Source organism: Terrapene carolina, unplaced genomic scaffold (genome assembly GCF_002925995.2).
Source record: "Terrapene carolina triunguis isolate 2854851 unplaced genomic scaffold, T_m_triunguis-2.0 Scaffold89, whole genome shotgun sequence".
NCBI lineage: Eukaryota > Metazoa > Chordata > Testudines > Emydidae > Terrapene > Terrapene triunguis.
The window spans coordinates 5572566-5588291 of NW_020664440.1; the positions used below are offsets into that span (position 1 = coordinate 5572566).

The 15726-nt window shown below is 44.3% G+C and overlaps 1 protein-coding gene across 1 annotated transcript in view; it reads left to right on the top strand.

Annotated features, from left to right (window-relative positions):
- SLC25A26 (solute carrier family 25 member 26) overlaps window positions 1–15726 on the top strand; it is a 287750-nt gene that overhangs the window by 164088 nt on the left and 107936 nt on the right. The window contains exon 3 of the mRNA XM_026650445.2: window positions 4465–4574. Coding sequence (XP_026506230.2) covers window positions 4465–4574 — 110 coding nt within the window. The remainder of the gene's footprint in view (window positions 1–4464; window positions 4575–15726) is intronic.

Consider the following 15726-nt stretch of genomic DNA (forward strand, 5'->3'; position numbering starts at 1 on the left):
CCCCCCCCCCCAAAAACATGAAAAGCACCTCCCAGACTGACCAGGGTAACCAGTGACTGCACTGTGTATGTGTCCTGATGCTGGACCTGACACCGCCTCTGTACCCTGCTAAAGGTGACTGTCCTGTCCAATTACCAAGCCCCTTCCCCCCCTCCAGACAGACTCTCCCTCAAAAGAACCTGACTGAAACAGTAATGAACAGAAACAAACATTTTATTGCGAACCAGACATGAAACGTGGGGGGTGAAACTTGGACGGGGGCTTGTGTGAGGTGGGTAGGAAAGGACTTATGAAATTTTGGGGAATGTCAGCCTTCTACTGCTAGAGCAGTCTGCAGGGGTTGATTGAAAGTTTTAACGGCCCTTGCCGCCCCTCCTTCTTTGGACTTTGGGTGAGGGTGGTGTGGGACTTGGTGGCGGGTGAGGGCGGTTACAGATAGACTGCAGCGGGGCTCTGTCCTCCTGCCTCCGGTCTTGCAGAACATCCACAAGGCGCCGGAGCGTGTCCGTTTGCTCCCTCATTAGTCCAAGCAGCTTTTCAGTAGCCTGTTGGTCCTCCTGACGCCACCTCTCCTCCCGTTCCATGACTGCTCGGTGCATTTGTGACAAGTTCTCCCTCCACTGTGTCTGCTGGGCTGCCTGGGCTCGGGAGCAGCCCATTAGTTCTGTGAACATGTCTTCACGCGTCTTCTTCTTCCTCCGCCTAATCTGCGCTAGCCTCTGGGAGTGTGCTGACAGGCTGGGTTGGGAGACAGTCGCAGATGTGTCTGTGTGAATTTTAAAAAGGGAGTGAATTCCTGAGACAGATAAATGAAATTGTATACAAAGAACCTAGTCTTTCTCTGTGAACAAGACCATGCACTGAACCTCTCACATGCGCACTCAGGACAAGGTCGAATTTTCGGCCGTCGCCTTCAGTGCCTGTGGACTTGCGGAGGTCTTGGAGTGTTCAGAGAACTGTGGCTGGAGACCTGAACTTCTGGAGCGGGCAATAATGGTAAGCCGCAGACTTGTGGCTGCTTAAAACTCCAGCAGTAGCACTGGCCTCCTTTCACATTGAAAGCAATGCCAGTCTCTGCTGCCAGCAATCAGGACAGCATCAACTCTGCCCCTGTCCCACCCCCTCGCGGCTGTCCCAGGGAAAGATCCCTGTATGCTGCCCCTCTCCCTCCACCGCGTGGCTGTAAAGCAGTCCCAATACTAACAGTCCCCTCCCTAATTCAAAGCAGGGCGTCATGAGCGACATCACCCTCCTGAGGATCCCGGACACCCAGAGAGAACGCATGCTGCGGGAAAGCATGCAGAAACCGGGGCCGTATGCCGCCATGCTATGTCGGGCCATGATCCCCGAGTACCTGATTGTGGCATGGAGGGGACATGTCTGCTACCACGGAGGGCCCACTAAGATCGCCCTACCCCGGAACCTGATCAACAGGCTTGAGCTCTACCTCCACGAGACCTACGAGGAGTTCTCCTACGAGGATTTCTCGTCGATCCCCGGCCACATTGACCGGATTTTCGCGTAGGTGCACTGGGACTTTGGAGTGGAGCGTCTTGGGCCTGGGAATCATGTAGTAACGGACATTGTGAAATTTTTTTAAAATACTTGGGACTAAATTGAGAAGAGCCTAAGACAGAGAAATCATGCAAAACCCATTTGTTACCTTTGTAAATATTCCTGTTTTGTACCTGATTATTTTTTTACTAGTTTACAGCACTTTTATAAATATACATTGTTAATAGTATAAATATTACCGTTCTGTTTTAAATAAATGTTTACATGTTTACAGCACTTACTGCTTGATCCGTCCCCTGATTCTGTGTCCGGGGTAAGGGATGGGGACGGTTGGTACGGGATCTCGGTAAGGGTGATGAAGAGCTCCTGGCTGTCGGGGAAATCAGCGGTGCCAGCGCTGTCGACTGCCTCGTCCTCCTCATCTCCTTCCTCCTCTTCCCCGTCCGCTGTCATGTCCGACATGATCCCATCCTCGGAGTCCACGGTCAGGGGTGGGGTAGTGGTGGCGGCCGCTCCCAGGATGGAATGCAGTGCCTCGTAGAAACGGGATGTGTGGGGCTGGGATCCGGAGCGTCCGTTAGCCTCTTTGGTTTTTTGGTAGCCTTGTCTCAGCTCCTTGATTTTCACGCGGCACTGCGTTGCATCCCGGCTGTAGCCTCTCTCTGCCATGGCTTTGGAGATCTTCTCGTAGATCTTAGCATTCCTTCTTTTGGAGCGCAGCTCTGAAAGCACGGACTCATCGCCCCACACTGCGATGAGATCCAAGACTTCCCGATCAGTCCATGCTGGGGCCCTCTTTCTATTGGATTGCACGGCCATCTCTGCTGGAGAGCTCTGCATAGTTGCCACTGCTACTGAGCTCCCCTCGATGTCCAAAGAGGAACTGAGATTCAAACTGCCCAGACAGGAAAATGAAAATGAATTCAAATTTTCCCGGGGGTGTGGCTGGTCAGAGCATCCGAGCTCGGACTGCTGTCCAGAGCGTCAACAGAGTGGTGCACTGTGGGATAGCTCCCGGAGCTATTAACGTCGATTTCCATCCACACCTAGCCTAATTCGATATGGCCATGTCGAATTTAGCGCTACTCCTCTCGTTGGGGAGGATTACAGAAATCGATTTAAAGAGAGCTTTATGTCGAACTAAATGGCTTCCTGGTGTGGACGGGTGCAGGGTTAATTCGATATAACGGCGCTAAAGTCGACATAAAAGCCTAGTGTAGACCAGGCCGAAGAGTCCCTGCTATCTCTAGCTTTTTCCCCTTATTTATACATTAGTAATAGAATGTCCCTTAAAGAAACCTTGTTAAGTAAGCAGTTTTAATGATCGAGCAAGAGGTTCCTTCTGGTTATTGATTAACCAGGTGTGGGTTTTTCCAGAGCCTGCAGCCTTGAGACCCCAGTAGACGTTCCTGAGGGTACATCCTGCTCTTTTCAAATGCATGTATCAGCAACTTTAATACAATTTTTATCAGGAAGGACCTGGGGTCAAGCTGCCCTTTCTGAGGCACCCAAAACCCCCTCCCCTCCTGCCTTGGTCAAGCTGCATGGCCACTTTATAGCCTGCTGACTAGGTTGCTTTTTAACAATAAGCCATAGTGGTTTCAAGCACTTTACTGGTTTGCCAAAGTCTCCCCATACACAAGGGTATTTTGTGTACATGCATGTGCTCCCCTCTGGTCTTTAAGAGCCAAATTCTAGCAGGGAATGTTCTCTTTTTTTTTTCTGGGGAGAGAAATAAATAATTATAAGTCATTTAGAAACTGAGGGAAGCTTTGAGGAGGCCTTTTGAAATTGGCACTGTCTTTCAGAAACAAAACAAAACAGTTCTAGTGTCTGAAGAAAAATATTTGCAATTCCTGAGATCTGTTTGTTCTCTTCCTCTTTGCAAAATGAAGTCCAGCTAGGCTGTCACGTTTGTAAATGTTAAGTTCACAGACCAATCCACTGACACCTTCAAATGTTCGATGTCCTTCAAAAGATGATATAAAAAAATTCTGTTCTTTATCTCCGCTTTCGTTATCTCCTTTTGAGGCGATAAGCATCTTTTGATTAACTGCAGAAGGCAATACATGCAGTCCTTTTGCACAATTAAAATCTGTTCCCCCGTGAGAGATGTCAGCTTTGTCAGGATTTGCATCTCTAACATCTGAGCTGGGATTTATCTCTTGCCGCAGTGTAAGACCAAAAACTTAAATTATCTTGAAGAATACAAGTAACCCTTAATGTGCTAGGTAGCAAATGCAAGACACCTGTTAGTTCAAAAAAACTGTTGCCACTTCAGTGCCTGGTTTGCTCTTCTTCCTGTCTCTAATAGTACACTGGTACACTTGGATTGGTTTTCTGTGCTATGAGATTAGGTCTATTACAAAATAAAACTGTTCCTTGCCCATTGGATTACAGTGTAATGAATGTTCAAGCTCTCAGGAGGATTTCATTTTCTTTCTCTCAAATGAATTGCTGTTGCTTCTGGAGCTAAACTGTAAAATAGGAGGCAGATTCTAGCTAGGAAGATGCTGCAATCAGATTTAAATGTTAGTAATGTTACTGAAGCAGTTGTTTCCTTAAAGGAACTGATTTGTAATATCAATTGACCATCGTACAATAAAGTACAGCCCTTACCCACAGTATAAAAGGGGGAAAAAACTTCCAATCAGTCAGAGATACTATTTAGCCTTTTTGCTTTTTAAATACTGTAATTGTAAACATGGATTGAAGCCCTGGGCCCATTGAAGTCAAAGGGAGCTTTGACCATGAGTGAAAGAGTATTGACCATGGAACTATGTTGGTAAGAAGGGTAGTACTGTTTTGGGGAATGTCTTGTCTCTGGATTATAGCATTCGGCTATTTTCTGGATTATAACCGTAAACTAGGTTTGTCTGGATTATAACAGCAATCTGCTAATGCAGTTACAGGGATAGTTTGATGACTGGACTTTTTTTAAAATTTCAGCTGCTGCCTTTTTTGTCACCTATGAATGTGTGAAATGTATGTTGCATACTACCTCCCCTCCGTACCTGAGTCCAGTAACACACATGGCGGCCGCCTCCTTTGGAGAAGTAGTAAGTAACAGCTCTGTCTACTGCACATACTCTTCTTGCTAGGAAGTCTTATGAGAGCTGAATTTTAGTAGGAACCTTTTACTTGTTGATTGTTGAGCAGCAGGTTTAACAAGCCTGGTCTTTACAAAGCATTGGTTGCATAATACCAACATGTTTTCTAGAAACTTCTGGGGTTTGTTTTGTTTTGTTTTAAATGAAGCATTGACATTGAGTAACAGTCTGGAAGCATAATGTAGCAAAATCTCATTCCGTGGGCAAGTTAGTGATGGGAAGGTACAGTTGTCCTTTGATTCGTGAAAAATCCACAGAACCATTATTTCAGAGGTGTTACCCTCTGTGGCGTGGCGGTGGGGACTTGCTGTTCTTCCCATGCCCCACCAGTTCCAGGTCCGCCAGTTGGTGGAAGCTTTGATAATACAGTGTCATTGGAAATGGGTTGAGTTGGGTATTATTCAAAAGACCTTCCTATCACTTACTTGCCCCTGGAATGAGATTTTGCTACATTGTGCTTCCAGACTGTTACTCCCAGGAACACAATGGTACCAAACATGACACCACTAGAACTACGTAGCCATGTAGTCGAGAAAAAGTTTAAAAATCACAGTGCAAGATTGGTCCCTTGTGCATTACATGTCCAATACGGAAATACCACCTGCTGCAGTAGGCTAATGGTTAAATACCTGGAGGACAGTTCTGATGAGTTGAATGTATTTAGGCTGGGATTTCAATGGATCTTAATGGAGCTAGGCGTCCAACTCCCATTGACTTTCAATGGGGTTTGGTCTCCTAACTCCCCCTCCCATGGGCTCCTGTGAGAATAGGGTGACCACATGTCCCGATTTTATACGGACAGTCCCGATATTTGGGGCTTTGTCTTATATGGGTGCCAATTACCCCCCACCCCTGTCCCAATTTTTCACCCTTGCTATCTGGTCACCCTATGTGAGAACCCCAGTCATAATCTCCTTGCATTATTTCAGCTCTGATTTACTCACTTCAGTGATGTTTTCTAAATTGTTCCAATTAAAAAAAAATCTTGTGAAAATGTTCATGTCTGTGACAATAAAATGACTTATTTCAGCTGTTTATAATGAAAGATTTCTGAATTCGTTGGGTAAATGGCAAAGATTTCTGTAGGTCACTGGGGAGACATACTTGTTCTCTATTCTCAAGAAAAGGGGAAAACCGAATGGTCACTGAAGAATTATTCCTATCCAGAAGAAACTCAAGACACGCACTGAAAGCTGGCTGCTCTTCTTTCCAGTGGTATAAACTACATACATATCCAGTTATCCTGTCTCTCACTGGTGATGTTATGTTGTAATATGGTCTGATACTTTTCATTAGTTCACTTGTTATTGATCATAGCTCCTAAGAGCCCCATTGTGCTAGGTGCTGTACAAATGCAGAACAAAAGACATTTCCTGCCCCAAAGAGCTTACAATCTAAGTATAAGACAAAAGACAACAGATGGATGCACAAAAAGATGGGGGTACAGGGAAACTGAGATAGTATTGGCCACTATGATAGCCTGTACTTGCCCTGGGGTATGTCTTACATTTTAAAAAAAATGAGTCCTTGTGGCACCTTAGAGACTAACAAATTTATTTGGGCATATGCTTTCGTGGGCTAACTCCTCATTTTTTTTGCTGATACAGACTAATACGGCTACCACTGAAACTCGTCTTACATTTTAGTTACCATAAAGTAGAATGTTCTCTCTCAGAAATCGACAGTTTTGCAATTCAGCCACTTGAAAAAAGGGGTCAAAGAAAAAACTAGTCTGAGGTCACTGTGGTGTTCAAAATCTTTTTTTTAATATGTCCATTTTTGGCTGGTTGTATAAAGCTGTCCTTATTCAGTAGCTATGGTAACTTTTACCCTGGAGACATTTTCTGGTAGTTGTGTAGTTTAAGTATGTAAATGAGACCAGAGTGGTAAAAATATATTTCTCGCTATTTTTCATTATATGACATTTTTATTAGGGGAAAAACAATTTAAAAATCGTAAAATGGAGGGTAATACTCTTACTGTTGGAAAATATAAACAATCTAAACCTTGTTAGATTAGATTTCTTGCTTTACGGAGGTTTTAGACCTGAATGTACTTGAAAAGTCACTGTATCAATTATATTAACTGACTCACTCAGCTAGGCTATTTTCATGCCCCTCACTTTTCTCTCTCTGAGGGTACCTCTGTGCTGCACCCCTCGCCCCTGCAGCAGCGAGTAAAACAGCAGTCTAGAGCCCTCGTTCTGAAACTCAGTGAGGTGGGACGGTCTCAGAGCTTGAGCCTGAGCCTGAAAATCTACACTGCCCTGGAGCGCAAGCCTGGTCAGTTGACCTGTTTTCTGAGACTCTCTGAGGCAGGTGATGCACATTGGAAAACATAATCCCTACTATACATATAAAATGATGGGGTCTAAAGTAGCTGTTACCACTCAAGCAAGAGATCTTGGAGTCATTGGGGATAGTTCTCTGAAAACATCCACTCAATGTGCAGCGGCCGTCAAAAAAATGAACAGAATGTTGGGAATCATTAAGAAAGGGATAGATAAGAAGACACAAAATATCATATTGACTCTCTATAAATCCATGGTATGCCCACATCTTGAATAGTGCCTGCAGATGTGGTCGCCCCAACTCCCAAAAGATATATTGGAATTGGAAAAGGTTCAGAAAAGGGCAACAAAAATGATGAGGGGTATGGAGCAGCTCCCATATGAGGAGAGATTAATAAGATTGGAACTTTTCAGCTTGGAAAAGAGACGATTAAGGGGGGATATGATAGAGGTCTATAAAATCATGACTGGTGTGGAGAAAGTAAATAAGGAAGTGTTATTTACTCCTCATAACACAAGAACTAGAGGTCACCAAATGAAATTAATAGGAAGCAGGTTTAAAACAAAAGGAAGTTTTTCTTCACACAACGCAGTGTCAACCTGTGGAACTCTTTGCCAGAGGATGTTGTGAAGGCCAAGACTATCACAGGATTAAAAAAAGAGCTAGATAAATTCATGGAGGATAGTTCCATCAATGGCTATTAGCCAGGATGGGCAGGGATGGTGTCCCTAACCTCTGTTTGCCAGAAGTTGGGAATGGGCAACAGGGGATGGATCACTTGATGATTACCTGTTCTGCTCATTCCCTCTGGGGCACCTGGCATTGGCCACTGTCAGAAGACAGGATACTGGGCTAGATGGACCTTTGAACTGACCCAGTATGGCCGTTCTTACATTCTTACATCTTTTCAGTATAGATGTACCCTTAGAAGCAAGTGATCTCATGTGGAAGGAGGGGAAGTCTGTCCAAACTTTTGCCCCCCTCAATGTTTGTATATAAACTTTTAACTGTACATTGAAGCTAACTTCAGCTCTCCTTTGCAATGAGCAGCCTGAGGTTTATCACAGGTGCGGTGGCGGCAGCGGCTTGTGTTTTTAACGCTTCCTTTTTCTACCAAACTTGCCCTGAAATATGGCACGTAATTCCATTTTCCGAGCTCAAAAGGCACTGTCGTGGTAGCCAGCTATTTTAGGACTCGATCCAAAGAGATGCTGAGCAATTGCAAATATCAGGCCCTTATTTTCCAGATGGCTCACAGCTATGTGTGTGTGCACTGACTGAGTACTGGCACTTAATTTGGAGTTGCAGAATGAGAGTGGCTAGGGTATTAGATTGTGGCCTTCCTTGTCTGGCACAGGCTGTTCCAAGAAAATGGATTTAGTCCGACTTTTTAGATCATTTGATTTCATGTCAACTGTTAAGAAGAGAAGCGGTATCCCAGCTAAAGTCCTGCTGGTCTTCAGTCCCGCAAGCCTACTGTAGTGTGTAAATCACTGGGGTAGGATGCTGGAGATCTGGATTCTACTCCTGGCTTAGCCATTGGTCTGCTGGGTGATCTTGGGCAAGTCACTTCACTTCCCTGAGCCTCAGTTTCCTCATTTGTAAAATGGGGCTGATGGTACTGACCTGCTATATAAGAGCTGGGTGGTATTATTAGAAGACATGTGTGTCTTCCCCTACTGGCCCTTCCAAGCATGTCACTCTCAACTTTCATTAAGGCAAGTTTAGATTGTTTTTTGTTGTTGTGCTGCTGATGGGACAAGCTTGGGTTGTAGGCAGGCTAAGGGCGTGACACCACGCCTGCACCTCAGTGAGCCTTTTGCACACCGGAGAACTCTCCCTGACTGAACGTCCAGACTGTTGTCTAAGTCTGAATGTTAAATTGCACTCTTTTCCCTGAATGCCAGACCTCTTCTGGCTTTCGGGCATGCTCAAGTCCAGGGCCATTGCTAGGAAAAAGCTTGTTGGTGTTTCTGGGTGTGGCAGAATGTGGCTCTGTGTAAGCTCAAAAGTTTGTCTCTCTCACCAACAGAAGTTGGTCCAATAAAAGATATTACCTCACCCACCTTGTCTCTTTAGTTATGTTTAAAGCATTCTTTGATTACATGCTGCTAAGCCTGATTTAGGTGCTGGTTATTCCAGGATCTACATCAGTGAAGCGGATGTAAGTGAAGCACATTGGTTAACCTTTGCTTTTTTTTTTTTTTGGCTTGCAGCTTAGCAGGACACAGGAAATATGCGTCGTTCCAGATCCACAATGACTACACCTCCGCATCATGTTGGTTTTGGGGCTTGCCTTTTCTTTCTTTTGCATAATTGCAGTTCATTGTGGCTTAGTCATGAAAAGGTTTCCATTTCAAAAGGTTTTATGACTGCAGGAGGATGATGGTTAATTAAATTCACGTTGATAGAGTTGTTTAAAACCAATCCATTTGGGGTTGGTAAGAGCCAGTAGCAAAGTCATGCTCTTCCCCTCCCCACCCACTCCCGCTTCTGTGGATTCATATTCAGGCAACAACTTCCCCGAAAGGTAGTTTGTCACATTGAAGAAAAGACTTTCTTGCATTTATAAATCAGCTGTCCCAGCAGATGTACAAGAAAACACAGAGTGACATGACAGGGTAGGGCAACTGACAGCTGTTTAACTTCATATATCAAGTGATGCATGATTTTCAGCTACTGAAAATGCTTCCCTGCCTGATTCTGCTCATAGCTGTAAGTGTTGTAGGGAGCTTCATGAAACTTCTATTGTGCATTTACAGATACTCTGGTATTCTTTTCCTAAGCACTTGGACAGATGTCACAATTCAAATACACTTATCTAAACCTGGAGCAACTTGGTCCAAAACTCTGTACTGTATTAGCACATACCGTTTTAATTGTTTCATGGCAAATACTTTTGGGTAAAACCTGGTGCTTTGGCTCAATTTTCAGAGATCAAGCTAATGAGCACCTCTGACAACTCTGATTTGCTTGGAGCTACAACATTTGGTAGTCCCCTATCGTGCTATTGCTTTATTGGCCACAAGTACTGGTGTAATACTGTCTGTGATAATACAGCAGACATGGAGTAGCGGCAGTGCCTTTTTTCAGTTCACGTTACTTTCCCCTCACCTTTCCTTTGGAAGCGTTGCTGCTTCTCTCCAGGATATTAAAATATCTAATCACTTTTAACTCCCGATCTTCTATTCAACAGTGCCTTCTAAGCAAATATCCAGTTAAATGATATGACCTTGCCTTATCTGTGTTTACACGGCATCTTTGAGCCCTACTTCTCACTGAGGCTTTTGGGTATCATGTTGAAAATAACAATTTTAAAAAACAAATGTTTGGTTTTTTTTTTTTTTTTTTGGTGCTAACTTGTTTAGCTGCACGTATCCTGTAGCAGTCCATTAAATTCCGCAGTCTATAGTAGAAGAGTGTCTTAGGAGAGGCAGTGTGCTTAGGGGATAGAGCGCTGGACTGGGACTCAGACTTTTCTTGCTTCTGCTTTTATCTCTGATATTAGCCTACTGGGTGACCTTGGGCAAGTCAGTTCATCTACCTGTGCCTCGGTTTCCCCATGTGTAAAATGGGGGTGATGACACTTTGTAAAGCACTTTCAGGTCTACTGTTGAAATGTGCTATACAGCAGCTGAGTATAATTAAATTCAGGTTATCTAAGCATTTCCTCTGATTATACTGACATGCCCTTCGACCGGGAAAAGAAATAGTTCTTCACTCCCAGGTGAAATGTCAGGGGTCCTTTGTGTTCTACTATGTTCCCAAGGTCATGAGATTCATTTCATTGCCAACACATCATATTATTAGTGTGATAGGTTTGCCTGTTGCCAGACAAACCCATAGATCAGGGGTGGCCAAACTTACTGATCCTCCAAGCCACATATGACAATCTTCAGAAGTTCGAGAGCTGGGGCGCACCTGCCGGCACTCAGGACTTCTGCCCCGCTCCTGCTGAAGCCCTGAGCCCCAGCAGGTGTGCCCTGCGGGGCTGAAGCCCCGAGACCCCTCCTCCCCACTGGGCAGAAGCCCCTACCCCACCACCCTGCTGCAAGGCAGAGGTCCCAAGTGTTGTCCCCCCAAGTCTGGTAGGTGGAGAATGGCGGGGGAATTGGGGGGCTCCGTGAGCTGCACTTTAATTATAAAAGAGCTGCATGCAGCTCTTGAGCCACAGTTTGGCTACTCTTACGATAGCTCTACCAAGTACTGACCTTCGCTCTGGCAGTGGCCAGTTCCTGATAATTTAGAGGAGACCCCAAACTCCTTGTAATATGCCTAACCAGCTTGTAACATGCTGCAGGTAATAGGGGTTGGAAAAGAACTGTCCTTAAAGTGGTCAGGCATTAAGCTAGTCCCAAGGCTTTGAGTGCCTGTTTAATCTAGACCTTGGCTTGCATGTCTGTAAATGCTGTAGGTGGCCACTCACACCTTTCTAACATCCAGCAGGTCCGCTGGTTAACCCCGTTACAAGTACGTTCCACAGGCGGACTGCAGGTTGCATAAAGAAATACTTCCTTGGGTATCTCAGATTGACTGCAGCTTTAAGTAAATCTCAGGCTTAAGTGGCGAACCCCGAGTGACGCAGTCAGGAGGGCAAGGCTGCTTTGTGTTACCTAGATAATCCTGTTCCCCACCCGAGTAGGGCAGGGTGCCCAGTAAGATCCCCTGTTTTCAAATGTGTTTGTCCCATTCTACCCGCCTGAGTAGGTGTTCTGCTCTGGTTAACGCAGAGCATTACATTACTGTCCCCATGAAGCCCTGCCCCCTTCCTACTCTTAGCTTTGGAGTAGGGCACACCATCATCTCCTGTAGCTAAGATTTTGTGTCACATTCTGCTTTCCCCATGCCCAACTTCTAATCTGCCTCTCAGTGAGGCTTCTGTTTGTTGAGGCTTTTCCCTTCCCCTGCTTAAACTTGATCCCTCTCTCTGTCTGCCCCTCTCCATCACACCTGCCTTTGTGCTTACACATCACAGTGCTTCCTTGTCTAACTGGCATGTCCGGTCCTAGCTATGAATCAGTCCCAAACCGTTAACGGAATGACTGATCCAAGCTATTTTCGCTCTGCCGCTGGAAAGTGCAGTAGCACTCTAGCAGAGGTAGTGCCAACTGGCTGTTTCAGAGGAGAAACAGCGTAGCCCCGTCTGCCTCTTTGCATTTGTATTTGCCCCGTGGGCTTTAATTGTTGGCACCTGGGCATTTTTTTTAAAACCTTAGAAACCAAACTGTCTTACTGGATGTGATTTAGGGGGTCTATGAAACTAACCTCATTGTCAGTGGCAGCATGTGTCGATGGTCTCACAACCACGTTGGCAGTGCAAGTGAAGGAAGAGATGGGAGGGAACTGATTTAAGGCTGTCTGCTTGACAGAGCTGCCATGTAACTTCCTCAGGCAGATTCTCTTTGACCTTAATACCAGTCTCTGTGTTGTCAGCTCAGAAATTCGAAGCACAGGCATTGCAAGGAATCAGTTTCCATAGGTATCCCACAAAACCCTTTAGGAAGCCTTAAAAGGCACTCACTCCCCCACCACTGCAATCTATAGCTCAACTACTGGTTGCCTGCTAGCTAATTCATGGAACATCACATGCAAATGAAAGAAGCCTCCAAGTTTCTGAGCTATAAAATGTCCTGTTCCAGAATAAAATGAGGCAGAGTGCAACCTCAGGATGTACGATACCCACGTCAGCCATGCTAACTAGAGGGAAAAGTTAGAGGAAAGCCTTACATCTTGAAAACAAAAGCACACTTAATTATGTGTGGGGGATCCCATAAGAAAAACCTGACTGGAAAATTTAATCAACTGTGGTCAAAAGGAAATCAGACGCAGATGATACATTGCAATTTTAGAGCCCCTTTTGTTTAAAGATCTGAAAGTGCTTTGCAAGCACTAAGCATCACACCATGTGACAGGCAAGACAATTGTCTCCATTTTCAGGTAGGTAAACTGAGGCACAGTAAAGTTTAGATAAGATGGATGCTTGCTTCGCTCTGTAGTATGCTTGGTTCCTACTACCCTACAACAACAACAGAGGCATATTCACAACCAAGGCATCTTTCACACTGGTGGTGTTTTTTTGTTTTTTTTTTTAAATAATGGCCTTGCATCATGTTGTGACAGCTATAGTGTTGAAAGCAGCACTTCTGAGCTAATAAGCTTCTGCTTTCCACAGCCCTTTTTCTCTTACTGTGATGGAAAAACGGAGCCGTAAAATAATTGAGGTAGGGATTAGGAGATTTGGTACACCAGGCCACCTAATAAAAATGGCACAAATTGAGCTTCTCTCACTGTTGTCTCATATCAAATTTTATTTGATCGATTTGACTGTATTCCAAATTGCAAGCATAAGGGTGAAAGTTGTAATTATAGTTTTATTGATTAGTCATTAAGTTTCAATCAAGTTATAACTACGGGGAATGGCTATTATTTTGCAAGTAGTTTTTTTGTTTGTTTCAGGCATCTTTCCTCCCCCTCCTTTCCCCTTGCACACTTAAAATAATTGCTTTGATATTACAAACCGCTTGTATAATGTGGATACTTACCTACCTAAAAGAGTGTGTTAGTGTTAGTAAAAGGCTTTGAGACCACTGGGTGAATGAATGTTAATCTTATTCATCTGCCATGCTACTAGATGTAAAAATAAGGCGAGGGGGGAGGTAAGGGGGAGTCAAAGGCAGAACATGTTCCCTAAAATGATGATATAAAATGTAAAACAAATATTAATGTTTGATGGCCTGTTATCCTTGTTGGTTTTTAAAACTAAAACATTCCCCTGTAATATTTGCATCCTAAGCAAACGCAGCTGTGCAACAAACTAGACTAGAAACAGACCAGTTCTACTGAGTGATGTGCAGAACTGAGAGGTAAACACATCCCTGAACAGTGTATTCATTTTTCTTTTTGATTCTAGGAACTGAGGGAATTAAGCACATCAGCGACCAAAAAAAAAAGGCAAATAAAATCTGACACTAGACACATTTTCTATAATTAAAGTATAATAAAATTTTTCCACAATTGAATCTCACCGGAGAGGGGCTTCTGAATACCAATACAGTGATACAGGGCATACATAACTTTCAAGAAATCACTTGCAAATGGACAGACAAAACACAAGGGGAAAGACACGTAGTTCACCACAACATCATTCCAAAGAAGGAGGAGTTGCAGCAGTGGCAAACGGAAACAGCCACAAAGCCTTCCTATTGTCACCACTACCCAGTTCATCCAAAGAGGGGAGGTAGCAAACAGTTTTATTGTATCCAGGGCTCAGAATTCTTCTTCATCCTCTGCCTTGACATTGTCCCACATGTTTAGTCGTCATATGTCTTTACAAAGGGCTGCCAAAAGTGCTTGGAAAACATGAAATCATAAGTGGTGGAAAGGAAAACCAGATGTTTTAAAATTATTTCACTTTTAATCATCTAAGGTAGTGTCAGTAATGCGACCAGGGAACACTATTTTAAAATGGACAGTGTCCATGTTAAACAGTCACACTGTGCTTATTATGAATCTTAACTTGATGGATTGATTAGCCCAGGCTTTTTGTCAGGTTTATAATGGTGACATATGCGGTAATTAGAGGAAAGTTGGGTAAGAGTACAAACATCCTCCACCCGCCAACTTGCTGCAAACTTCGTTTTATGGTCTGAAAGTAAGTTTATCCCAGTTTGACTGACAATGTTTCCTTTCTAAGAGCCAATGCGCCTGGATTCAACATGGTGAATTTTACACCCTGCTGACTTTTCCACAGAGGTGAGAAAAAAGTCATTTGGCTCTTTTCCTGGGGAAGCTAGCTAACAAACAATCTTTTCCATGCAATATTTAGATATTGTTATGGTTACATCCTGGGTTTTGTGGGATAGTCAGTGAAACACTCTTGTAAGTTCGGGTCCTTTATTGGCAAACATCAGGCCTGATCTTGTCTCTTCTTCCCTTTTGCGTCTTTGTTTGAGTCTGTGGTGGCGTTGCTTCTTTCTCTTCCTGTTCCCACTTTCAGAATCTAGCCAATAACTTGCTTCCCCATTTTGCGAGAGGATTGGTGTGTTGAGAAATGACAGGGAAAGAGCTCTCCTTGCCTCTTCTGCGGTAAGATCAAGAGGCTTTTTTAGTCTGCTGGTGCACTTTGTCTTTCAGTGCTCTGAAGCTAGATCACTGCAGAATTCACGGGGCCACACCTATCTCATGTAGACTTCCAGAGAGCTATAAGAACGGCCATACTGGGTTAGACCAAAGGTCCATCTAGCCCAGAATCCTGTCTTCTGGCAGTGCCAGGTGCCCCAGAGGGAATGAACAGAACAGGTGATCATCAAGTGATCCATCCCCTGTCGCCCATTCCCAGCTTCTGGCAAACAGAGGCTAGGGACACCATCCCTGCCCATCCTGGCTAATAACCATTGATGGACCTATCGTCCATGAATTTATTTAGCTCTTTTTTGAACCTTGGCCATCACAATATCCTTAGTCTTGACCTTCACAACATCCTCTGGCAAAGAGTTCAACAGGTTGACTGTGCGTTTTGTTTTAAACCTGCTGCCTATTAATTTCATTTGGTGACCCCCTAGTTCTTGTGTTATGAGAAGGAGTAAATAACACTACAAGACGTCTCCTCCCCAAAGCATTAAAAGATCACCAGTGGCAGGTCTGGCTACGTATCTGTGGTGCTGCTGTAGGATAGAATGGGCTGCCTGACCTTGTTAGAAGATCAGGACTGTAAAGAAGGGAGGAGGGTGAGGGGGCCTGTTGTTTGCCAATGAAGAGCACAGTATGGGAGCAAGCTCGGTGGCTGCCCTCTGAAAGCCAAGACCATCACA